The following is a 27,534-nucleotide window of genomic DNA, read 5'->3' as shown; positions in this document are numbered from 1 at the left end:
AGAAAATGCCAAAAACCTTGGGAGGTGCAATATGGCCACAGAAGCCAATGCGCCGACAACTAACAAAAAAAAAAAAAAAAAAGAGAGAGAGACAGTTTAAGAGTTGCCAGTTGATTGATTTCTCCATTACTTTGGAAAGAATAGAGGTAAGTATAGTAGGTTGATAATTGATTGGGAAGGATTTGTTACCCTTTTTAGGAACTGGATGAATATGAGGAAATTTCCATGCAGAAGGAAAAATGCCAGTGGAATAAAGTGTAAAAAAAAATGTGATAAACAGAAACAAGCTCAGGAGCACAGGTTTTTGAGAGCAAGAGGAGAAATACCATGAGGACCTGGAGCTTCCTTGGCATCAAGATCATTCAAAATTCTTCTGACATTCTTTTTGATTGAAGGCCACAGAAGACATTGAGTGGAGTGTACTAAGAATAGTAGGAGGTGGCTTACCAAGCTCATCAATACAAGGGTTAGAAGAAAAGTAGGATGCTAGTAAGTCAGCGTGTAGCTTTGGCAAGAGACTAGCATGTTCAACTACCATTTGGAGAAGAAAAAGTTTCTACTCTTAGCCGGTTCTAAATCTAATTTTGACTGATTAATAACTGTATTCTAATTGTTGTGATTTTTAATGTAGCCAGAAAATGAATCTGTAGCTCTGGATGCAAGCCAGTTGTGATATGTAAAAGTTTTATCTTGAACAGACTTAGCACACTTATTGGAAAACAAAGGTTTTTCCAATAAGTTTGCTAATAAATTTTCTTAGGTGATTTCAATGATCACAACTCCAGCCGGCCTCAGCATCTCGACCAGTTGGAATCATGTGACTAGAAAACGGAACCAGCTGGAGTTGTGAATATTAAAATCACCTAGGAAAATTACTTCACTGTTAAAAAAGTTTGCCTGAAGAAAATCAAGTTTCAAAGAAAGGAAATCAAAGAGTTCCAAGTGATCAGTGGAGTTGGGAGGACAATAGAGACAGCAGATGAATTTGACAGAATGGCATAGTGAGATTTTAAGCTAGAGAAGATCAAAAAGAGGAGATTCCAAATTATTAAGTCTCTGAAAGGGAATATCAGTGTGGAAATATCCACTAGTACCACTTCTAAAGCAAAAGGAATCATACAGTGAATAATAAGGACAACTATGATGAGCATTGGTTGGGACAGTCAGTAAATAAGATTCTATCAGAAAAAAAGTAAGTGGGGCTTGGAAAACTGTATGTGGTAATGGACATCACTGAGATTAGAATGGAGACACATATTTGCAAAATGAATGAGGGAGTTTTTGTAAAGTTTAGATAGTTTTACAGAATAAAATTGTTCTGTTAGTTTGATTATTGATAATGCATTCAGTAGATAAAATAAAACTAGATGGGGGGGACATATACAAAGTAGTGAAATTTTTGGATACAGCATACACACAGGAAGAATATACCCTGCTCCTTGACATAACATAGTTTTGACAATGTCCCTGCATACACACTACTCAGACTCCCTCCAGTCACCATCTGACAGAGTACTGGCAGCAAGATTATACACTAGCTGATCTGGATGCTTCCTAGAGAGTTACCAGTAGGTTCAATCTGGTGGACTCCCTAGTGGCCGGCCCTCTAGCGCCATTTTAGAGCTGAATCCTTGAAATGTAAGGAAGATTGAATTTTGCCTTGATGCCCACCATAACCTCAAAAGACATCAATCAGACTGCATGGTGGAAAGGATGAGGTTGCCACAGCTTTGCTCTGGAGACTAAAAATGGGTTTCACAACTTTCAGCTTTCATTATGCAAAGTGTTGGTATTGCACCAATTGATGAGAGCCATCTGTCACCTAGCATTGCCTGCTAACCTGGGTTGTCACCTCTAATATACTAGGTGCATCATTTCAGGACTTGCACACTGGGGTTTTACCCAGAGGTACTAACAGTCTCACTATCATGAGTGTACAAGCAGAGGGTTTGGTTGTCGCAGAACAACCAGACTTCACTGAAATTCATCCACTTGACTCATAAGTGTCACCTGAATATCAGTTCCATCATTCTAGCCTCCACGGTAGCAAGCCCTACTATGTCATATCTGACAGAATGTCTGTGACAAACCTCAAGGCCTCTCAGGCCACAGCTGTTTGGGTCCTGAGAGGTTTGTCAAAAAATAAATAAATAAATAAAACTCTTCAATTTGATTTCCCAATCAGCTGCAATTCACAGTGCTTACCTTCAAAGGTGTGCTTGATTTAAATTGACTTTTTAACTGCTGTTGTAATTAATAAGAAAATGGCTGAATTGCCATCCAAACTAGAAATGCTGCAAAGCATTTCCAATATAGGATGAGGAGAAAGTTTGAAAGCTGTCTGTTTATTTTCCCAAAAGTTAATTTTTGTGCCCATGAATGATTTACATCCATGTCAGTTTTCTTTAGCATTTGTACTGGCACAACCTTTCTGTGTGCATGGCTGTAAAACACTACCATTTCTTGCATATCATAAAAATATATATCCTCTCACCCACTTGTGCTATAGGAAAAGAGCTCCACATTAGTGGTTCTAATTAACTGAAGTTTATCAAAGTTTTGTTTATAAAACTTCTTTTTAGAAACTCATATCTTGACAGGAAGTTGCTTTTAGCTGCACACTGCATAATAACATTACTCAGCAATGCTGTTTTCAATTTAGCTTTTTCTAATCAATTTCAATATACATGTTGGATTTGTTTTAATTTACCATGTAGTTAGTTTCAGCTTCTCATTTTTTTGTAATGGCTTTAAAGAGGTCAAATGAGTCAGTTAGTGCTAATAATTTGAAGAAAGTGAAAAGCTATCAGAAAAACTTGCCATTGAACATTCTAAAAAGTCTGGATTTGGTAGAGTACTGCATTTACTGGTTTTGAGCAATCTGAAAATTAACATTGTCACAAGCTGTTATTGTAAATAATGTAAATATATTTACATATATTTCCCAATCAGCTGCAATTCACAGTGCTTACCTTCAAAGGTGTGCTTGATTTAAATTGACTTTTTAACTGCTGTTGTAATTAATAAGAAAATGGCTGAAAGGTTCTGTAATTTTAAATTGTTTTATTGTATAATTTATGTTAAAGTTTATACAGGGTCATTATAAAGTCCTTGTGCAATTTTAAATTTTTCATAACTTCTATTTTATACATGATAAAATCAATCTGTAAAAAGGGTAAGTGAAAGAATTTAAGTTTTACATACATTTATTCTTGGGATTGTTAATTCTCAACATGTCAAGGATTGTTCTACAGATGCCACACTTTCCTCACTTACACTTGGCCTTCCAGATCGTGGTTCCAGATTGATGGAACCTGTTTCTTTAAACTTTTTCATCTATCTAATTATGGAATTCCTGTATGGTGTATCTTTGTTGTAATGGGTTCAATATCAATCAAAAGCAAAACATTACAAAAATCTTTTTCTTTTTTTTTTTTATACTGCAATTACAGACTTTATCTCGGCCAACCACAGCACACAATTTACTTTCTCTTCTATTGAAGCCATTTTGGTCTGCAAAAAAAATAATAATAATAAAATTTTTGCTAACTGCAATAAAATAAATGAATCACTCTTAGTACATATTAAACTTCACTAAATTGTATTTCTAACATTTCATTTTTTACAGATTGATTTTATCATGTATAGAAGAGAAGTTATGAAAATTTAAAACTGCACAAGGACTTTATAATGACCCTGTATTTGAAGGTTATCATTTTTCGCTGCAGAAAGGCCCTTTTGGGGCAGGAGGTATTGTACTGAATATACCTGAGCACTGTAAAATATATAATATCAATATTAGAGAAGAGAGTCTAATAGAAAAACTACTGAGCTTAAAAGTGGATAAGATCCCATGTGTTGATGGTATTTACTAGTCATATTGAAAAAAGCTGTAAAGGAGTGCACTAAACCTTTATGGTTAAATATGAGACCATCAGTGGATTGAGTGGCAGTTTATTAGATCAGAAAAGTGCCAGTGCCTCATCAATACACCATAGCTAAGGATTAGTGGAGTAACTGTAGACTGGTCAGTTTAACCTCAGTGCAGGAACAGTTGTGGATTTTAGTCAAAGGTTGTTATTAATGGTCATTCTTCAGAGTGAGCTGGGGTTATAAGCAGGCTCCATTAAGGGCCACTCTTTTTTCTGATATTGTTGAATGATATAGATGAAAGAGTCAAGGATATGATGTTGATATTTGCAAATAATGTTAAATGTCATAAAGGTGGTTAACAATACAAGTCAGAATTGAGTGCCTTCAGAGTGATTTGGACAGGATTCGTGTATGGTCACGGAAATGTAGACTACTTTTTTAAATGCTACCAATTGTATGGTTCTGCACTTGGGAAATAATAAGATAGGAGTAACTTATACACTATGTGGGCCCCAACTGAAGGGTGTAGAGGAAAGAGACTTGGATGTTTTGATACAGTGAGATGAAGATTAGCATGCAGTGTAAGCAGACAATCAGGAAAGTACTTAGTATCTTATGATTTATTTACCATATATTTGCATGTAGTGAGGAGGAGGTTATAGTTCCGTTATAGTCATTATTGAGAAATTGCATTTGGATTATTGTGTGTGGTGGCTGCATTTAAGGAAAGCATTCTTTCTCATGGTGAGATACTAACTCAAAGTGCAGTGCTCTCACACAGAAGTTGACTCTATTAATTAAAAAAAAAAAAAACAGAGACAAATACTCGGAGGACACCAAGGAAAATCTGTTAACAAATAAAATCTCTCACAGTACTGCTTTATCTCTTGTGGAGGCTCTGCTTGACTATGGAGAGCAAGAAAAAGACATTCTTGCTGACAAGATGACATTGCATAATTTACATTCTGACATTCATAGGAAGGTCAGTGATGCAAAGAAACAAACTTTTTTACTTTCCTTTTGAATGGCCATTACACTCAGGGCCACTCGCTTCTGAATCTGATTTTCCATCCATATTATTAATAGCCCTTCCATCTTCAATATATAGCACCTGAATACTGTTTTGTGATCACTGTTAAGCTTAAATGTGTTGATCTTTTAACATGTTCTTTTATATGTACACTGTCCCTTAAAATAGTATTCACTGTTGAAGCAGTGAGACCTAATTTCGTGCAATAGATGACAAACTTTGTCCTGTTTCGTAATTCTTAATTAATCACCTTCATTTCTAAGTCGATTTTGTTTTGTTTCCTAGCACCGCCAGCACTTGCACTTTCCATTGGTTCCTTTCCCTTCACCATTGTAATAAGTAAATAGGAAAGAAGAGAAGATTCTGAAAATTTATTTATGGTTTTTATATGATTGAAGATTTCAATGAAGGGGAACTAATTTCACCCTAATACCATAATGTAAAAACCCACAGAATTCCTGTTATTGGTATTATTGCAAATGCAATAAGATCGAGTTTACTATCTGTTTATAATAGATTGCGCTAACAGAAAAGCCCAATAAACTGGAAAGTGCAAATTGTTTTTATGGTAGTGAACTCCAAAAATGTGTTTTAGAAAAATATCACAAAGACGTTCAAAATTGATTCTTATAACATAACATATGATAACGATGAAAGTGTACTGCAATTTCCATTATAAAAATGACCTTTTAGAGAGATAAATAGCTTAGTCATATAGCGAAAATTTCGATTTCCGAGGCCTTGGAATGAATTACCAAAAAAAACCGATATGTTATTGGGTTCACATTACGATATTTTCACAGTACCTCCATTTATTCCTACTGGATGCAAAATATATATTTCCACGTTTTTTTAAGTTTTTGATTCACAGCACTACTGCTACTTTGAGCTTGTTGCTTTGCTGCTCTGGTCTGGATCGTGATTTCTGTTTAAATTCGATTTAATTGATTGACAATGAAAACTAATAAGATTAATAAATTTAATTGAACAATTGACAACATTGCACTAAGCTAACAGATTCCTAAATGCAGTGATATGTATTACACTATTGAGTTTTATGTTTATCTTACATTATCGAGTTTTACGTTTGCCTTACGCTATCAAGTTTGAGATATATGCTATGCTATAGCATCCCCAAAGTGATTTGGACAGATTCATGCATATAATCAGAGAAATGTTTAGAGTATAGTTTGCATGTTTAAATGTAATATGCCTCTTAGTTAATTGATATAACTTGTTAATGTACAGTTATTTGAAACTTAACTTAATGAAATAATAGCAAAGCTTAACCAACTGTACTCACCTCAAATAATCTGCTTGGTTGTATAAGTGGGTGCAAGAGTACATGTGAACAGGCAAAGTTTTTACAGCTCCAGCAAATAGAGAAGTTTTTGCTTTTTTATTGACTTAAATTGGCATATTAATTAATTTTTTTAGAGTTTCTTTATATTCCTAGTAACAATACTTTAGTTTAAATTGAATTTAGATAGAGATTTTGTAGGTTATTACTTAGTATCAGTAAGGGTATCAAATCCATGTATGGACAGGTTTTGCAGCTCCCGCGAACGAAAAGTTTTTAATTATACTTAGCTGCTTTATTGACTTAATTGTTAGATTAAATTATTTTCTATAAGTAGCTTATAGACCTAGTCAAGCTCTGTGGTTTATTTTTGAATTTAGATAGCGCGATTTGGAAAGTAAATAATACCTCGTGTCCGTAGATTAACCATTCATAACTTGCTGCCATTGTTAAACTATACAACGTGTGCTAGCGTAAGGATTAACGGAAAACTAGATAGCGAGTATAGTAGTATCAATTAATCAGTAAAATATATTAATCTTATTAAATTTCATTGTCAATTGAATTGTACTTTTTTAACTAAATAAATATAGCGACCTAGTTATTACAAACGTAACATCATAAATTAATACATATAAGTTGACAGGGGATAAGAAAGTCATATAACGTAACTCGGAGATAATATTCGATACCAAAATACATATATATAGTGTAATAACTGCATTGGGATATAGATTTAGGGTTATATTTTGTATTGGAATTTTATTGAACTTGAATAGAAATCATGACTCAGACCAGAGCAGCAGAGCAAAAGGCTCAAACTAGTGAACGTGCTATGGCTCAGGGGAGAACTGGGGGGGGCGGTTGTCCTCTGAATCACACTCTATTGAAATGCACTGCTTGTTTGATGTTTGTGGAGCAATCAGGAACGGGACATGATATTGCCAAGGGGGGAATTGTCGTTTGTGTGTGCGCGATGTAAGGAGTGCAAGGAAATCAGGCACCAACTCGGCATTGTTATGGGCTTATATGAAAGCTTGAAGGACGGTGGATGCCCTCGAAGGATTTAAATTGCGGGCCCCATCAAGCTCTCAGCTACCCACATCAATGCCAGAGCTTGCACTTGAATATCACGCAACACAGCGGCAACCCCCAAGGCAGAATGCGCTGGTCCAAAAGGAACTGGTTGTTGTAGGTGACTCTATTGTCAGGGAAACGGGGAACACATTGTTCCCCGTTTCCCTGACAATACACTGGTCCTGATGGAACAGGACCAGTGTATGTCTGCCAGGGGGCAAAGGTTGATGACATTGTAGGGAAGATATCATCCTTTAAGGGCAAAAAGGGTGATATTGTTGTACACATTGGCACTAATGATATTAAGAGTAGGAGACCAGCAGAATTACTTAACAAGTACAGGTCAATGTTGAAAAAAAGTCGTGAGTTAGGGTTGAATATGAAAGTGTCTGCAATTCTGCCCAGACACAATAGGAGGGAGGATATGATGAGAGCCTTGTTGATCAATTCGGCCCTGGAGAGATTGTGCGAGACTCAAGGAGTAGAATTTTTCTCAGCCTGGTCTGTGCTTGTTAACAGGAGAGACTGCTTCTACAGGGATGGGATATACTTAAATAGAAAGGGTGCAAGAATATTTGCTGATGCTATTGAGGCAGAGTTAGGTGGGTTGGAAAACTGCTAGCCTGGGGTGATACATGGACTAATAGATTAATAGTAGCTGCTGGCAGAGGTAAAAGTGATTCTTGCACTACTTCTATTGAAATGCAATTGAGCAGCAGCCTGGAAAGCAAGGCAATGGGAATTTCCAGGACTGCTAGGAGTCATAGTGGAACAAGTAAATACATGGGCTGTGTTAGGGTAACAAAGAGTAGAAACACGTGCATGTATACTTGCATGTACACCAATGCTAGGAGTATAGTTAATAAAATCAATGAGCTTGAAGTGCTAGTCAAGACATCAAAGGCAGATATTGTTGGGATATCAGAGACATGGTGTCACACAGACATAAGAAGTTCAGAACTGGAATTTGGGGAGTACAATATGAACAGAAAGGATAGACAGGACAGGAAGGGAGGAGGGGTTATGCTGTTAGTTAAGAAACATAGTTACTCAAGTTACAAAGGAGGTTAGGCAGGCGAAGGCAGATTAAGAGAAATCTTTGGCAAAGGATGCAAAGAGTTCTTTACTTGTGTAAACTAAAGAAGGAAGGGGATGAATCAGATTGGTCCACGATATCAATGGTTCAACTGTTGATGATCCTGCTCAGGTAGCTAACAAACTGAATGAATATTTTGCATCGACATTCACACATGAGGAGTTATTCAGGGAGGAGAATACCAGTCGTGTATTCAACTCTGGCAGTATGCTAGATAATCTTGTAATAACTGAGAGTAAAGTGGAGGAGAAATTGTTGAAGATAAACACAAGAAAGGCACCTGGGGTGGATGGAATCTATCCAGTTATATTAAAGGAGGCGGCAAAGGAAGTAAGCAAACCCTTATCCATAATTATGAGAGCATCCTTGGACTCAGGGGAGGTCCAAACGGACTAGAGATGTGCAAATGTATCCCCAATTCACAAAGGGGAATCGAAGGGTGGCATGAGTAATTACAGACCAGTTAGTTTAACTTCAGTTCCGTGTAAAATAATGGAGTCACTGGTTAAAAATGCATTGCAGGATCATCTAGACATGACTGCAGTAATAATTCAGACACAGCATGGGTTTATTAAGGGAAGATCTTGTCTGACAAATTTGATTGGTTATTATGTGGTTACAAAGGAACTGGATGCAAAGAATAACTTTGATATCATATATTTGGATCTTAGAAAAGCCTTTGATACTGTTGCACATGGAAGACTGCTACACAAATTGGAGCAGTGTGGCATTGGAGGCAAATTGCTGCCATGGATAAAGGGATGGTTGAGTGGGAGAAGATAGAGAGTGGTAATCAATGGACACTGCTCTTCATGGACTAATGTTATTAGTGGAGTCCCTCAGGGTTCAGTGTTGGGTCCATTGTTGTTTTCTGTATTTATAAATGATATTGATAATGGTATATCAGGCTTAATGTCCAAGTTTGCAGACAATACGAAGGTTGGCAGGGTTGTTAATGACACTAATGACAGTACACTGCTGCAACAGGATATAGAAAAGTTGAGCAGATGGGCTGAGAGGTGGCAAATGAAGTTTAACATTGACAAATGTAAAGTACTACATATGGGAAGCAGTAATCTCAGAGTAACATATCAACTCTGTGGTACCACAGTGACAAGGTATAAGGTATGTTCGTGTCAGACGGCACCTGGGATTTCTCCCATCTCCGCGTGTGTTTCGCTGTATCGAGGACAGTACATTGTCAAGCCAGAGACTTGAAAGTGTGTGGGTCGTGTCTGTGCAGTGTGATATGTTGTGCCCATTGTTTATCCGGCTTATTGGCCGCCAGGCCCCTAGTGGGGCCCGACGTTGCCCATACCCTGCCACGTGGAGGCTAGCCGGGCGTATCCAGTATCACAACAATTTGCTCTGGCAGGTCCTGCCACCTAGTTTCCTGGGATTTCAGTGGCTAGGGCCTATTAAAAAAAAAAAAAAAAAAGTTTATGCATTTGACATTAATGCTTAATGGGATTGCTGTTAGGAAATCGCTGGTTAGGGTTGAACACTAAAGAGATGTGTTAAAGGCCAAATAGGTCGGGCAAAATTTTGATGTTATTAAATTTAGACATGTAACGCTAGATAAAAGCTGATAGTGTTAGATATCTTGGAGATTTGCACAAAACCGGTAGAACATTGGTTATAATTTGGCGGCATTGTTAAGGGGTGTACTCGGTCGATTTAGTGAGAGAGGGGGGGGGGAATTGAAGACTGGGGAGGAAACAGATAGAAGAATAGGGACGGATAGAGTAGGCATCCCCAAAGAGGTCAGTGGAGACGAGCCCCACCAGGCGAAATATGGGGGGTAGGCAGGGAGGAGAGGAGACAGAGATCCGTCTCCTCCATTCCCTGCCTGGGGATGGGGTTTTAAAGGGAACCAGGTTAGAGTACCCAGTTCGGATTGCCAATGGCGTGTTGGCAGCAAAGCCGCAGAGTCTTCGTCGGTGTCATGTCCAAGGAGTGTCGAATCCGGTATAAAGGTCCAGCTGCCCATCCCGCTCTGGGGGTGGGATATGTTAGCTGGCAGTGGGGAACCTACCAGGTGAGGGGGGGGGGGAGACACACACATTTACTTCATTCGTAATGTGCATTCTCACTCTACTTGCATTCTTTTTTTTTTTTTTTTATACTTTTTTCTTATTTTATATATATATATTTTTTTATATATATATATATATATATATTTTTTTTTATATATATATATATATATATTTTTTTTTTTTTTTATTTATTTATTATTTATTTTTTATTTATTTATTATTTATTTTTTTTTTATTTCACTCAACTCATTCATCTTTTTCTCACACACCAGGAGGGGATGCAATGATGGGTAGCGTAAATTTAAATATTAATTAAAACCAGGGTTAGTGTGTTCTTTTCTCTCACGCTTACACTTTTATTCATTCTTCTAGCTCTCATCTCATTTATTCGACTCTTTCTTCTTTCTGCACTGCACTCTCTGGGCACCGCAACTTACTGTTATTCTTCAGTTGTGGTGCAGGCCTAGCTGCAAGGGTTTTTTTTTTTTTTTTTTTTTGCAGGCCAGGGGAGAATGCAGTGATAGTGTTTATGTGGTTTGTAAATGTTTGTTGGTACAGTATATATAAAGTAATGTAAGTTATTTTTAACTTTGTATTCTTTCGGCCAATTACATTTGCTCTTCTGCTCATTCCCATTCACTTTCTCTGCATGCATTCCCATCCCCCTCCCCTACATTGGTTTGGGGCCCCAGGTTCCTACACATGGCATGGTAGTCATGGGGAGTTTTGTTATGTCAGGTTTCTGTCAGGGTGCAGAATACTGCTATCCTAACAGTTTTTAAGTCATCATCTGGGCGTGGTGGGAAACTTGGGCAATTTTACTATTGATTATTGTTTAATTGCTGGGGGGCTGAATTGCCATTCTTTGCATTGCTCTGCGCATTTCGAAAACTTTCTGTGTGAAAGATGTAAAAGCTTTATAATTTTGCTCTTCTATGATGAAGAGATGTTCTTCTCCCCTGGGAAGGGGACCAATCTGTGCTATTAGCTCTGTTCTGGGGATGTCATATATTATACATTCATACAGAATGTGTGCCCAGTCTTCACTTTTGCCACAGGTGCAGTTTGGGTCATCGGTCAGGCCTAAGGAGGTTAGTTTCGCCTTTAGGGAGCCGTGCCCTGTCAATATAAATGTTGTAAAAAGTCCAGGGGCATACCACTTAGGTGGCTTTGGGCTAACCATTGACACCAGTGGCAGAAACCATTTGGTGACCAGACCTCTGGTTTCCTGCTCCCACTTTGTTTGCCATAGCTCGTGGAGCTTTGTGGCTATTCTTTTTCTTTCATCATTGAAGGTATTGGTTGTATCAAGGGCTATCCCCAGAAATTCTGCGGGTATGCCCTTTTTAAATCTATAATATAAGCCTCTTTTGGCTACTTCCAGGTAAAGTGGGAGAGTTCCGGCCAGCAACTGTAGTGCAGGTGTGCTTACTGTGCGACATGCTCTGGTAATAGTGAGTAGTATTGTCCTTTGTATCGATTCTAATTTATTCCTATTTCTTACTATGGCTGAGCGTATGAACCACGCACCGGCTCCATAGGATTGCCAAGGTCTTTCTTTTGAGTCCCCAGTCTGCTCGACTGATCCTGGCAATCATACCTGCATAATTTCGCACTTTCTTCGCCAAGTAGATCAAATGGGGGTAAAAAGTTAATTTTGAATCAAAGACCACTCCAAGATATTTTAGTTCTGTTACCATTTTTATAGTGATTGTGTTAATTTTGATTTGTGGATGTCTTCTTATGTCCAAATTACCTTTTAGAAGTATTTGTTTGGTTTTTTCAGGCGATATTTTGAGCATGTGCATTTGTGCCCACTCCTGCAGCTGCAAGAGAGCGGCATTTGATCTTTGCTCTACAACCACTCGTGAGTTGCCTTTTACAAGGAAAATCATGTCATCTGCAAAGGCCAGGCTTTCTACGGGGCCCAGATCCAACGCCAGAAATTCATCCAGAACAATGTTCCAAAAGAAAGGGCCAAGGATTGATCCCTGTGGGCAGCCTTTATTCACAGGGCGTGTCAATTCCTGGAACCTTGTGCGTACTGAGACACTTCTGTCTGTAAGGTAGCTGTTTATTACCTTATAGAGGTTTTGTGGGGCATTTGCTTGGCGAAGTCTCCTAAGGACACTAGGCCACCACAGTGAGTCAAATGCCCCAGCAAAGTCAATGGAGATTGCCAGCATATATTTCTCCTCTGTGTTTTTAACTGTTTGTCAGTAGGTGGTGCATGGCATCCTCCGTAGAATTGCCCTGCTTAAAACCATACTGATTGTTGGAATGCAAGCCTGCTTCTGTGTAATATTGAGCTAATCTGCTGTATATTAATCTTTCGTATATTTTCCCTAGTACAGGGAGTAGGGCTATTGGTCTATATGATTTTGGATCAGTAGGGAGTTTTTCAGGGTTTTTCAGGATTAACCTTAACACAGCTTGTTTCCATATTTTTGGGAATATACCTTCTGTCATACAGTTATTATATAGTGCTATTAATTTATCTGGTGCTATTTCTGCTAATTTTTTGATAATCTCAACCTCTAAGAGGTCAAAACCTGGGCATTTATTGTTTTTGGTTTTAGATAGTGCTATTTCTAAGTCTTGTATAGTGAACAGAGGTTCAATATTGGCATTGTCATATTCAGTGTTTTCTTTTATAATGCCGAGCTGGGTGGGGGAATGATTTCCAGTTTCAGTCTGAATGATACTGTGTAGGATGTTATTTACAGAATCCACCCAACACAGGGTTGGGGTTCCATCTGGTTTGACAGTAGTTTCTAAGACATCTCCTCTTGGCAGCTTGTTGGTCACTATTCTGTAGACAACTCCCCAAGGGTTATTGTTTCCAGTAGTTCCCACCAAGTGCTTCCAGCATTCCTTTTTCTTATCTCTTATGAGGGCTGTATACTGATTCCTGAGAGTTTTATAAGAATCTCTCAGTGCATCCACCTCATTTTGTGACCAAGATGTTCTGGCTCTTTGAAAATGTCTCCGTGCCTGGTGTACCCTACTTCTGAGTATAGTCAGTTCGGGGCACCACCAGGGAACTGTCTGCTTCCTCGGTTTTTTCCGTGGGATAGACAGGGTTGCTGTTTTTGTTAAAATGTTTGTCATAGTCAGTGCTTGCTCGTCCGGGCTACAGTTGCCTGATCTAGACCACTCATTTTCCTGTTTTTGCAGCTCAGCTGCTGTATGTTCTGCAAAAATCTGCCAGTTTGCCTTTTTAAGGTTATACCTTTTGATATCCAACAGAGAGTGTTGGGTTGTTTGTAATTGCCTGTTTAGTTTGAAGGAAATGGCTCTGTGATCTGATGTGGTCCAGGCTGGCTGGATACACCAGTCTGTGATTTTATAAGCTATTGAATTGGTGGCAAGAGTGATATCAATGTCACTCTCCCACATGGTACTGCTAAAAGTTGGGAGGTTATTTGGTTGGTTTAGCACTTGAAAGGGTGAGGTGGCTATATAGTCTGAAAGTATCTGGCCGTTGTGTGTGCCTGCTCTGTCTTCTGTACGGCTATGCCATAAGGCTGACCGGCAGTTGACATCAGCACATACTATGATATTTGCAGTAGGTAGCAAGTTTGTGACTACTTGTAGGTATTCAATAGTTGGATTTATATCTTCACCTGGTCTGGAATATAGTGAAATAATGTAAAACTGTCTTACAGCACTGGTAATATGGGCACACACTCCCACTGGGGAGCAGAGGTGACCCACCTTTGTGACTGTAAGGTCAGTATTTTTAACTACTATTGCTGTGGAAGGGGCACCTGAGGTGTATTCTATTATTTTATAGTCTCTTGGGTATCTCTGAACTCTACCCATATGTGCATAGGGCTCCTGGAGTACCAAGATATCTATATTATTTTCCTCCAATTTGAGTTTGATCTGATCTACAACGGCTCTTGCTCTTTGAGCATTCAATTGGACAAGATTTAGAGCCCTAGTCACATTTATGTTTTCAATCTGGCCCATAGTTGGTCCTAGATTGTATAAGTTTTGCCATTTTTTTATAACTGGGGCATTTATCATCCCTGATACTATGTGTATAGTCAGTCATCCGTGCTGCCTTGCAGGTAGCACATTTTGGCTGCTGAGACTTATTTTTGCAATTTTTGTAATCGTGGCCAGTGACTGCACAGTGACCACAGACAGGTTCTTTCTGAGTGCAGTCTCTGGCAATGTGACCATATTTATGGCAGTTAAAGCAACTTTGGATAGGGAAATGTTCTCTAAATCTATGACTGGTCCAGCCAGCATAGATTCTCTGTTGTCCCTGCAATACCTTCCAAATTTTTGGTGTAATTTCTGCAATTATGTTGAGTTGTCCATTCCTTTTGTTTTTTGTTACTCTTTTCAGCAGGAATTCAGCAGCAAATTCATCTATTGTCATTTCATTGTTAAAGTTTTTGAAGTAGATATCCATCATGAATTCTTTTTCTATTACTGACACAGGTACATCAAAGATTATAATATTAGGGTTTTTCCCTTTTGGTTTTTCAGGGAGCAAGCCCAGTTTTTCAATTTCAGGATGGTTTTCTATTTTTCTTAGATCTTCTTTGCTTGCTACCTCAATCAGGACTCCATTATTCCTGATTTTCCGCATGTTGTTTATCTTTATTTCTCTCAGATGAGGCCTCAGCTTTTGTTACCACTGTGTCCTTAACTGCCTCACTGGTTTTATGAGTAGAGTCACTTTTTGCTTTCAGAATAACAATGTTGCTTTCCTTGTTTATATTAGGTTGCTTAGTAGCTATTTGTTTTGCTTTAGTTATGTCCTGTTTGCTATTAACCTTTGCACATTGGGCATAGGTTAGTGTGTTCATTGTTTTATAGTTGTTCTTCTCCTCAGTTGTAACCTCTAATTTTGATTTTAACACTTGGTTCTCTGTGTTTAATTCAATCAGGCGCTGCTCAAGCAGTGACCAACAGTTCACTATCTGCAGCCTAATTGCAGAAGTAATCCTGTTGGTTTGCTTGTGCATATATTCTTCTAGATACAATCTGGTTTCCTTTGCCTGTTTGATAGGGTCAGTCAAATTTGTTAGGTAGTCTAGTTTTAGTTCTTCTTCTGTCTTTTGTTGCATCTCTGGAATTTCTATAGTTTCTTGATTTTTTCCTTTCCTGCCCTTCTTAATACTGAGGGGTCCAGGAGGCCAGCTATCCAGTTCGTTACCATTTTCCTCATTAACAGGGACTTTCTCCCTGAGCACTCTAGCTTCATTTTCAGAGGAGTCTTTTAGGTCATTGTCCAGAATTTTGTCATTATTTGATTTTTCAGCCATAATTTCTGCATTAAATTCACTTTTAGCAATTTTCTGACGTTTTAAGTAGTGGTTTGAGGTACTTATTTCCAGTGTAGGCCCACTAGAAATCAGAAATCGCGATTTTCAGGTTTTGGCGGGAAACGCCTATAGACAAAGAAAACTATTTTATAAACTAAGTATAAGTTAATTCTGTCAGGAGTATTATATTTTCTATACAAAATAACCTTATCACGAGCCGTTTCAAGTATAATATATTCAAATTTCTCGACTTTTGAGACGTATTCAAATCAGTGGCTATGCCAGTGGGCTCGCTACCGCTGAAGCTGTAGCAATCGCGCTGGACAAAATCACTCTCAAAAGAGCAAAAATAGGCAAATACAATCACAAAAACTATTCTTGCCCGACTTAATTTACTTACCTTCATCTGTGATACTCTTCAAACCTGAAAAATCCATGTTCTAATACTTGCCTAAATCGAAGATCGCGCAATATCGTCGTCCGCCGTTTACATCAAGTGGAGCTTCGTGCAGATGCGTCCGTACACTTCCGCGACCACAGCGACACACCGGTACCACAGTGACAGTGGTAGAGAATGAAAAGGACTTGGGGGTAATAGTGCAGGCAGATATGAAGTTCTCTGAGCAATGCAGACGGGCTGCAAGAGTAGCTCATGGTGTCTTGTCAATGATATACAGGAATTTTTCTAGTAAGGATAAGGAGGTGATTATCCCCTTGTATAAGGCAGTGGTCAGGCCACACCTTGAGTACTGTATACAGGTCTGGAAGCCTCATTTTAAGAAGGATGTAGAGCTGTTGGAAAGAGTACAGAGAAGGGCAACAAGATTAGTGGATGGAACAAAGGGTTGCTCTTACAAAGAGATGCGTAAGTTTTGCAAATTACAGTGTCTGGAGACTAGACACCTATGAGGTGATCTGATTGAGGTGTATAAAGCCTTGAATGGTTTGAGCATGCTCAATGCTGATGGGATACTTCCTCTTGCTCAGAATAATCACCTGAGAGAGCATAAATTCAAATTGAAGAAAGACGGTTGTAGGATAGATGTGTGGAAGTTTGCCTTTAGCCAGTGGGTGGTTGATTGCTGGAACAAACTTCCATCTGTCGTTGTAGAAGTTGATAGCTTAAATAGATTCAAGGCAGAACTGGACAAACATTTGGAGCAAGTGGGTGGGTGAAATACGGGTGTTTTTTTTTTTTTTTTCGGCTGATGCTATATAAGCTTGCTTTCTTGCATCATCTGCCTTTGCTAATGCTAAGGCGAAAGTTATGGAAATTCAGTTAAATTACATAAAAATAGAGTTGTTTAAAAATAAAGAAATAGATAGAATAAAAGACATGTTAAAATGTGAGTTAAAGGTTTGCCCAAGGAGGAAGAAGTGCACTGCTTCCTCCTGTGGTTGTCCTCTATAAAAACTGTGAAGAAATAATAGATAAGGCCAATAGTCATGACCGATGACTTTCGTGATAACATCTTCGGTTGGAAGTAATGAAAAAGAAAAGGGTTTGCGTATTTAAAGAAATCTTAGGTTCCTATGATGTATTTCAGGACACATGGAAACTTAACATGCTCAAGGTTCCAAATGGGGGAAAGTTTGTTGGAAATTTCGTATTTATTACATCTAACGTAGTGTTACAGCGACACAACAGCTTTAGGACTAATCAAGCCGGCATGGAACTTACGCAGCATGTGGATTCCCATAATCACAGCTCTCTAATTGATTCAGCCATTACAATCATTAAATTAAAATCAAGTTATAAAATTTTCCAACAGGAAGCACTTGCCATAGACTGGTGTTGCCGTAACACCACGTTAGATGTTCTAAATACGAAACTTCCAACAAACCTTTCCCCCATTTTGAACCTTGCACATGTTAAGTTTCCACATATCCTGAAATGCATCACAGGAGCCTAGGATTTCTTTAAATATGCAAACTTTTTCTCTTTTATTACTGCCAACTGAAGTTGTTATCATGAAAGTCATCTGTCATGACTATTGGCCTTATCTATTAGTTCTTCACAGCTTTTTATAATTTTTGAGAGGACACCATAGGATGAAGCAGTGCACTTCTTTCTCCTTGGGCAAACCTTTAATTCACGTTTTAACATGTCTTTTGTTTATTTTTAAACAACTCTATTCTTATGTAATTTAACTGAATTCCATAACTTTCGTATTAACACCATACAACCAAGCGAATTATTTGAGGTAAGTACCTTCAGTTAAGCTTTGCTATTATTTCATCAAGTTGAATTTCAAATAATGGTACATTAACCACTTCATGGATTATCACCAGGTTTATATCTTGTTTTTAGTTTTAAAAGTTATTTGAACTACACGAAATATCTCAGGATACAATAATACCCGAAGAAAACAATAATACCTCCAAATTTAGGACTAAAACGTATTTTTTCAGGCATTTATCTGGCTAATTTTGCATTAGCCAGGTAAGTTCCGAGATTTCTCAGGATTTTCTTATGCCTGGCAGCAGATGACTGACTTTCATTTTACTTATATTGTACATCAATGTCAGAACAGTAGTGCGCATTCCTTTGCCGCCAGTAAGCAAAATATAATTTGCAGTCCTAAATGCAGAATACTGAACCAATGAAAGTAATTCACAAAAACAATATCAAAAAGTATTTCGCTGCCCTCTTGAACTGCTGCCCATAAGTGACGCTTACCTCGCCTATCCACTTGCAGCGGCTGTGTGTCAGAATGTAGTTAGTTCATGATTATTGCTTGTGAGGTGAGGTTACTGCTTGTGCTTTCCACTTGATTTTTTAAATTTATTTATATAATGAGTAATGTAAAGTTTTTCTGTTCCTATCTTTTAGCTCAAGTGCTAATTTATTTTAAAAATCTGTATAATTTGCACACTTTTCAGCATACACGAGATAACTCGGGATAGCCCAAATGGGTTAATTTTTTAAATTTTTTATTAATTTTTTCTACAAAAAACTATACGAGTATATTCACATGATGCATAGTTTTAATCTGTAAAATAAAAAAAGTAAATCTGTTACAGCACACATTCCGGAAAAAAAATGTTCCGGGAAGGGGTTAAGAAGTCCTATCAATTAACTAAGTGTCATATTGCAAGATATTTTAATGTTTGTTACAACACCTCATCTGCACAGTCTGTTCCTTCTATCCTGTTCCGTGATGGATACAGACACACGTAATAAGAAATCCCACCATTCCAGGATACTCATCAAATATTTTACAAGTAAACTTCACATATTTTTGCAAAAATGTCTAGCACACAACATTATTCCGAAATTCGCTCATGTTTGTACTAGGAACACATGTAAAAAATACCCTCATATCATACATCAAACGTCAATTGCAATTATTCAGGAGGAACTACTTTGTACACAAAAGGTTCTGGGATAAATACCATTCTTTACACCAAATACACCATCTCAGATTTGGATTAAAAAGGGATATGTCACCCAAAAAATGGTCAAACTTTGTTAATTTTAATAATACATGCATCCAAGCAGTGCTCAACAATGTGACCCAGAGACATTTAAAAAAATGGAATGCACTTAAACAAAAATTTAAGACCCCTCAAAAATCTTCTGTCATTAACCTTTCATCACAGTCGTTCTCCCTGGCCGAATTATCTGGTTTAGAATATGGACTTAATTTTGTGATAAATAATAATCATTACCCTATTAACGATTGCATTATCGTTACTAGAGTAATGATTATCGAGTTACAAACTAAATTAGAGAACCACCCGGACAAACATCTAATTATGCATGAGACTAACACTATTATTAACTCACGGTTGATATCTCAACCAAACATGAGTAAACAACAGCTATCCAACATACATAAACTAAGAGAAACCAGAATATTATTGTACAAAAAGCTAACAAGGGAGACACTATTACAGTTTTAGACAAAAGTGTATACATAGACCAAATGCAACACATCCTCTCCGACACAAACACCTGTAAAGTCGATAACACATACAATAGCTCCAAATTAAAGAATAAATTGGACGGTATTTTAATGAGGTTAAGAGCCAATAAAGAAATTAGCCTATACACCTTACAGCAAATTGGTATACATAGCAACGTTCTCCCACACATATTCGGCATCACTAAACTGTACAAACTTGGCCACCCTGTACAGCCAGTCATTTTTCAATAAATCCACTTTTGCCAATTTTTCAACCTTCTTAGTTAAAATTATATCACCCCTCATGAAATTTTCAAAATTCAGAGTTTACAACACGGCCAAGCCTTTGCATACATAAATACCATTACACTTTCTGCAAATGACATCCTAGCTTCCTTTATCCTGAAAAAGGCCTCTGAGGTTGGGTAAATTCATGTCTTGACGATAAATAAGCTCATACACCAACCATTAATTGAAATAGCTCTTTACTCTGACTAACCTAAAATAAACTGGATTAAAAGCGATAAAACATGTCACTTTTAATCCAGTTTATTTTAGTTAATTTTATTATAATGATTTTATTACAGTTTTAATTCTTATATAGTGTATCAGCAGTTTTATTTTATATATTAAATTTTATTGTAAATATGTTATTTTAATTTGTAAATTCTAGTCACAGTAAAGAGCTATTTCAATTAATGGTTGGTGTATGAGCTTATTTATCGTCAAGACTAGCTTCCTTTGATGTCACTTCTTTATATACTAATGTACACTTGGAATTTACACTACAAGCCTTACGAGAACTTTTAACGTTGGGCAGTACTTTAGCTAAGCGCTCTTCCCTTAATATTAGCAGTATTTTAGAGCTCACTTCGGTTTCGAGAAGACACTTCTGGTTTCAAGACCAAATATTTGGACTCCCCATGGGATTAAGAATCTCAGCCTCTATCGGAAATTTACTTAGCCACTGTTGAACAGCAAATACTCCAATCTTTTCCTTCAAATATCAAGCTTTATGTGTGTTATGCTGATGATGTATTACTAATAGGAGATAGGTCCACTATTGACAGTCTTTTTATTAAATTTAATGCAATACATGAAAGACTAAAATACACGCTCGAAGTCGAAGCAGACAACAAGATCAATTTTCTCAATCTTGCAGTATACAAGACAGGCACTAAATTGGGAACTAAAATTTAGTGAAGGAAAGATACACACAGGAAAATATTTACACTTTCAATCACATCACCCACTTAGTACAAAAAGATCCGTTCTTTACAACCAGGTCTACAATGTTATTAAATACAGTTCTTTACACAATGATCTAACCATGGAATTACAATATCTTACAAACAAGTTTAGAGCTAGGAAATATCTTTTGCAATTGATTCGACATGCAATCTCAGTTGCAGAAAATAAGATGAGCAACCCAGGTAATTTTTTTTTTTTTTTATGTGAACCCCAAACACGAGAGGTATTAGAACCTATAGTACTTAGTACCGTGCTTGGGTTGGGGGTTGAGAAGACGAAAGAAGATATTTGTTGACATTGGACTTGAACTTCTGTAGATTGTAATTTTCAGGAAATACGTATGAAGGAAGGTTGTTCCAGAAAACGGCAGTTGAATGAATAAATGAGGAAGATGAAAAGTTGGTTCTGTGGGTTTGAAGTTGGACAGTAAATGGATGTTGGCTGGTGGCGGCACGTGTTCGGACTGTTTTGAAAGAGAGAGCGGGAATTATAGAAGCTAATTCAGAAGAACAGTGCCCATGGAAGTATCTGTAGAAGAGGCATGCAGTAGAAACAGTGCGTCTATGAGACAGCGAGTGGAGAGACTCTGTTAGAGATGAATCATTAATTAACCTAACTGCCCTCTTCTGAATGGAATCAAGAAGCCTGAGAGAGGTTTTGGGGGCACCACCCCAGATGTGGGAACAAATTCCATGGCAGGGCAGATTTGCGATTTATACAGAGTGAGCAGCTGTTTGGAAGAAAAGTAACGCCGAGAGTGAAAGAGAAAACCAAGTTTTTTAGATGCAGAGGAAGCAATATTTGTAATGTGCTTGTGCCAAGAGAGATTAGAAGTCAGGGTAATCCCCAAAAGAGATATATCCTTTTGCCTAGAAATTGGAGTGTCACTAAAGATAAGCATAGGAGCAGAAGAATCCTTTTTGCGAGATATAAGACAAGACTGAGTTTTAGAAGGGTTGAAATCAACTAAGTTGTCTTTGCCCCACTGGAGAATTACCTGAAGATCGGCATTTAAGGAATTGGTAGCAGATTTTCAAGAAGTTGAAGCTGATTGAGCAGGACAAGGTTTCTCAAAATGGAAAGTTGAATGCAATGTGCTATCATTGGCAAAACTATGGATAGGATTTCCAGTCAATGGAAGAAGGTCATTGATATACAAGAGGAAAAGAGTGGGGGAAAGAACTGAACCTTGGGGGACACCAGCATTAGTGGAGAAGTTAGAAGACAGAGAGCCATCTACCATCACCCTCAGTGAGCGATCAGAGAGAAAACTGGATAACCAATTACTAAAAACGGTTGGCAAACCATAAGATGGAAGCTTGTTTAGAAGACCTTTATGCCAAACACGATCAAAAGCCTTTGAGATGTCAAGAGCAATTACTTGTGTTTCACCGAACTTTTCCATTGAATTAGTCCATAAATGGGTAACATAAGCCAGAATATCACCAGTGGATCGACACTGATGGAATCCATACTGGTGATCGTTGATCAGACGGAAGGTTTCTAGGTAGTTTAAGAGTTAGCGGTTAATTGATTTCTCCATTACTTTAGAAAGAGTAGAAGTAATTGCAATGGGACGATAATTGGATGGGAGGGATTTGTCACCCTTTTTAGGAACTGGCTGGATATGAGCAAATTTCCAAGCAGAAGGAAAAACACCTTTGGAATAAGAAAGTGAAAAAAGACGGCAAAGAATAGGAGTAAGTTCAGGAGCACAGGTTTTGAGAACAAGTGGAGAAATACCATCAGGACCTGGAGCTTTCTTAGCATCAAGATTCATCAAAATCCTTCTGATATCCTTTTGACGGAAGACTACAGGAGGCATTGAATGGAGCGTGTTGGGAATGGTGGGAGGTGTTTTACCAAGATCATTAATACATGAGCTGGAAGAAAAATGGGATGCTAGCAGGTCAGCTTTATCCTTGGCTGAAGTGACAGCAGAACCATCTGGTTTGGACAGAGGTGGGAGCAGAGATGGGCAAAAGTTGCGGCCAATAGCTTTGGCAAGAGACCAGAATGCTCGGCTACCATTAGGGCTAGAAGCAAGTTTTCTACTCTTAGCCTGTTCAAACTCTAGTTTGGACTGATTAATAACTGCTTTTCAATTGTTGCGAGCTTTGGTGTAGGCAGAAAATGAAACTGAAAAATTAGAAACAAGCCAATTACGATATGCAACATTCTTCTCTTGGACAGCCTTAGCACATTTATTGGAAACCAAGGTTTAGATAAAGGACGAGATTTTAAAGTGGAGTGTGGGATAAAGGATTCCATTCCTGCAAGAATAATTTCACTGACACGATCTGAGCAAACGTTGACATCAGAACTTTTGAAACAGTAATCCGACCAAGGAAAAGATGAAAAGAAGTCTCGCAGGTCATCCCATTTTGCATTCTTGTAATGCTAAACAACACGAGGTTGGGAATAAACATGACATAAAGGTTCTATTGGAGAAGAGACAATCACCAAGTTGTGATCTGAGTGCCTAAAGGACCTCTCACTTCGACCGTGTACTTAGAAGGGTTGTTTGTGAGAAAAAGATCAAGCATATTGGCTGTATGATTAGGATTGTCCGGTATTCTTGTAGGTAAATGAACAATCTGTGCTAGGTCATTAGTAATTGCAAAAGCCTCAGCATCTCGACCTGCTGGGTCGGTGTGACTAGAAAATGGAAACCAGCTGGAGTTGTGAACATTAAAATCACCAAGGAAAATTACCTCACTGTTAGGAAAGTTGGACTGGAGAAAGTCAAGTTGCAACGAGAGGAAGTCAAAGAGCTCCAAGTGATTAGTGGAGTTGGGAGAACGGTAGAGACAACAGATGAATTTACACAATGAAGTAGAGAGATTTTAAGCCAGAGAAGATCAAAGAGAGGAGATTCCAAATTGCCAAGTCTTTGACAGGGAATATCAGAACAGACATATGCACAAGTACCACCTTTGAGGCGAAAGGAATCATACAGCGAATAATTTGGCATCTGAGATGAGCAGTAGTTGAATCAACCGATAACTGAGATTCTGCCAGAAAAAGTACATGGGGTTTGGCAGACTGCATGTGGAAATGGACATCGTTGAGATTAGAATTGAGACCATGTATATTTGTGAAATGAATTAGGAAGTCCTTGGGAGGTTTAGATCTTTTCACAGATAAGCTTGCTCTATTAGTTTGACAATTCATGGTGTATTCAATAATAAGAAAAAGTGGGTGGAATTACAACATCAACCAGAACCCCAAACAAAACACACGCATCATCCTCCCCTATCATAGTCTACTCACCAGACAACTTCGTCAAGTGTTTCCCAGTACAGACATAATATTAATATTTTCATCATATAACAAACTGGGGACAATGTTTAACACATAAAGAAACACATGAATATCCGATATGTGACATTAACAACATTGTTTACTTGATTAAATTCCAATCTGATTGCAACGTGTGCTACATCGGGAGTACTACTACTAAATACGGCACAATTAAAACTTTTAACACACGGGCATATTTTCACTACAATAGCTTTAGGGCTAATCAACCAGCACGGAACTTACACAGCATGTGCATTCCCATAATCACAACCCTCTAATTGATTCAGCCATTACAATCATTAAATTAAAATCAAGTTATAAAATTTTCCAACAGGAAGCACTTGCCATAGAATGGTGTCGCTGTAACACGTTAGAACATCTGACATGTTATGTTAACACATTATATGTTCTAAATACGAAACTTCCAACAAACTTTTCCCCCATTTGGAACCTTGCACATGTTAAGTTTCCACGTGTCCTGAAATGCATCACGGGGACATAGGATTTCTTTAAATATGCAAATCCTTTTCTCTTTTATTACTGTCAACTGAAGATGTTATCATGAAAGTCATCTGTGTGACTATTGGCCTTATCTGTTAGTTATTCGCAGTTTTTTATAATTTTTATAGAGGGCCACAGGATGAAGCAGTGCACTTCTTCCTCCTTGGGCAAACTTTTAATTCACATTTTAACATATCTTTTATTCTATCTATTTATTTATTTTTAAACAATATTCTTATGTAATTTAACTGAATTTCCATAACTTTCTCCTTAACACCATACAACCAAGCGGATTATTTGAGGTGAGTACCATCGGTTATGCTTTGCTATTATTTCATCAAAATGTAATATGCCTTTAATGCTTCTTTTTGGGCTTGTTTTAATAATTTTTTTTTTAAATCAGATAGATCATTTTAAATACCATTATGCAATTTGCACAGATGTTGAAATGCCTTAGTCATTGTTTTATACCCATCTGTCTTGTGGTTAACATGTTTTTTTTATTTTTTTTTTATTTGATTCATATAGTGTTATGTTAACAGGCACCTTTTGTTCCTTTCCTTATGGAACCAGCCAAAGCAGTCATATACAGGGTGTTTCCAAAGTATGTGCAAAAAAATTCTGGGATTTATTCCAGGTTACAAAATGAGGGAAAAAAAAACCTATAAACATGTTTTGAGTTATATTCACGTACAGAACTATGGTTGTTTGAATTTTAATAAATGGCTATGGAGTGTTGAGTGTTTAAAAATAATGAAAATAATAAAAAATAAATAATAACAAGAATATTTGTACTCAGTAAAATATTTATTAATACTAAGTACGTGTCTGCTTATTCAATTTTTTTTATTTTATTATTTTTATCTTATTTTTATTTTATTATTTAGGGCTAATCAAGCCGGCACGGAACTTACACAGCATGAACAGTAAAAAACATTCAAAACTCTAGTAATTTTTTTAAAGTTCAAATGGCCATTATCTGTAAACTTTCAGAATTGGACATATGTTTGACTTTTTTTTTTTTTTTTTTCCTGTTTTGTTTTGTTTCATATTTTTCTCCTAGAGTACATCGTAGAATCTTTTGACCCCTAGAATATGTCTCAGAATTTTTATATTTCTTCTCCTCCTACTCTTCATTGGGAAGCAGTTATGGGGAGTTGGTGTTATATCTCATGCGCTTTGCTGACTTGTTTGTTCAAAGTCCTTGCTTATTAAATGAAACTTTTAACAGAAAACAAATGAAAACCAAGGCTGTTGCTGAAAGGTTTTGTTGTGATTGGTGGCCATTCCATCTTTTTTTTTTTTTTTTCATTTAACATTTTTAAGCCATTGGTTCTAAAATAAGCTACTAATAGATTAAATGATTTTTTGTTGTTTCAGCATTTTTAACAATTTTTAAAAATTTTTTTTTTAGATGTAAACTATTATTTGTTAAAATTCTGCTATAGTTAATTACAATGCAAAATCTTTTCCATTTTTCAGAAAAGTTCTAAGGAACAAAGAATGTGTGGTAAGTTTTTTTTTTTTTTTTTTGTTATTGTTTCATGTCTGTACAATGAAGATTGCATAAATTTATTCTTTTAAGTTCCATTTTATTGATGAAGAATGATGAAGCACTGCATGGCTAATAGCAAATGCTAGAACTTACCAGAAGCATTAGTAAATCTCTAAACAGATAAGTTTATATTATTGATATTTATATGAATGATATTCATAGTATTCAAATAAATATCAGTATTATGACATGACGAACAACAAATACAAAAACTCTTAACAAATTTAAGCGAAAGGCCTTACTGTGTGTGTAGCATTTAGAAAACTGTTTGCAACTAAATAGTTCAGTCTCATATTGTGCAGGCCTTTCATTGCAAGTTTCTTCATTATTACACTGAGAGTTAACTATATATAGTGTTGTTATATATTGAAGAACTGAAACCTTCCTTTGTAAGACCACCCTTTTGTTCCCTTCGTCAATCCCATTGCCCTCCTCTACACACATTCCAGCAGATCTGCATCCTTCCTAAAAGGAGGCCTCCAGACCTGTATGCAATACCCAAAATGTGGTCTAACCATTGCCTCATACAGTGGGATAATCACCTCATTATTGCTGATAGAAAAATTCCTGTATATCATTGACAAAACCCCATGATCTATTGTGGCAGCCTGTCTGCACTGCTCAGAGAAATTCATATCTGACTGCACAATTACCCCAGATCTTTTTCATTTTCTACTAATCTGAGTGTACTACCACACAATTGGTACATGTGTTAGTACTAAACTGAGATTAGTGGTAACCATATACCAGTAATCCCAGTCTAAATGTAACTTGCATTTGTCAGTATTAAACTTAAATTGCCACACTTTTCATCCTTTGGGCCTAAGTTTCCTTTGTACAGCTGCGAACTTAGACATTAAGCCTGATGTATCTTCTTCAGTAGCATTAATAAATATAGAAAAACAACAATTACCCCATCACCAAACACTTTAGGAGACTTCACCAATAACATTAGTCCTTGAAGAGCAGTGTTAATCACCCCCCCCCCGCTCTCTCTCTCTCTCTCTGTCTTCCCCCCCCCCCCCCTTCTTCTCTCCTCACAGTCATCAGGCCTGTATCATTTTCATTTTCCCAGTGCTTCTGTTACAGGAAACTTACATTAGCATTATTAGTAGAGGCACATAATGCAAGAAAGCAAGCTTATGCAGCATCAGCCAAAAGAAAAGAAAAAAAAAAACCTCTCCCATTTCACCCCTCTGTTTGTTCCAAATACCTGTCCAGTCCAGCCCAGCCTTAAATTTATTTAGGCTATCAGCTTCCCAACAATGGATGGAAGTCTGTTCCACCAACCAACTAACCGCTGCCTAAAGGCAAACTTC

At 37.3% G+C, this 27,534-nt stretch overlaps 1 protein-coding gene across 2 annotated transcripts in view; it reads left to right on the top strand.

The window, feature by feature from the left end:
* Positions 1 to 27,534, top strand: part of Tango1 (transport and golgi organization 1) — a 528,108-nt gene that overhangs the window by 102,496 nt on the left and 398,078 nt on the right. For both annotated transcript variants that reach the window (XM_090376510.1, XM_090376509.1), the window contains exon 7: positions 26,143 to 26,170. In XM_090376510.1, coding sequence (XP_090232636.1) covers positions 26,143 to 26,170 — 28 coding nt within the window. The remainder of the gene's footprint in view (positions 1 to 26,142; positions 26,171 to 27,534) is intronic.

Source organism: Mastigoproctus giganteus, chromosome 6, assembly GCF_048544385.1.
Source record: "Mastigoproctus giganteus isolate SK-2022 chromosome 6, ASM4854438v1, whole genome shotgun sequence".
In the NCBI taxonomy this organism is placed as follows: Eukaryota; Metazoa; Arthropoda; class Arachnida; order Uropygi; family Thelyphonidae; genus Mastigoproctus; species Mastigoproctus giganteus.
This window is presented reverse-complemented; position numbering and strand designations above follow the sequence as displayed.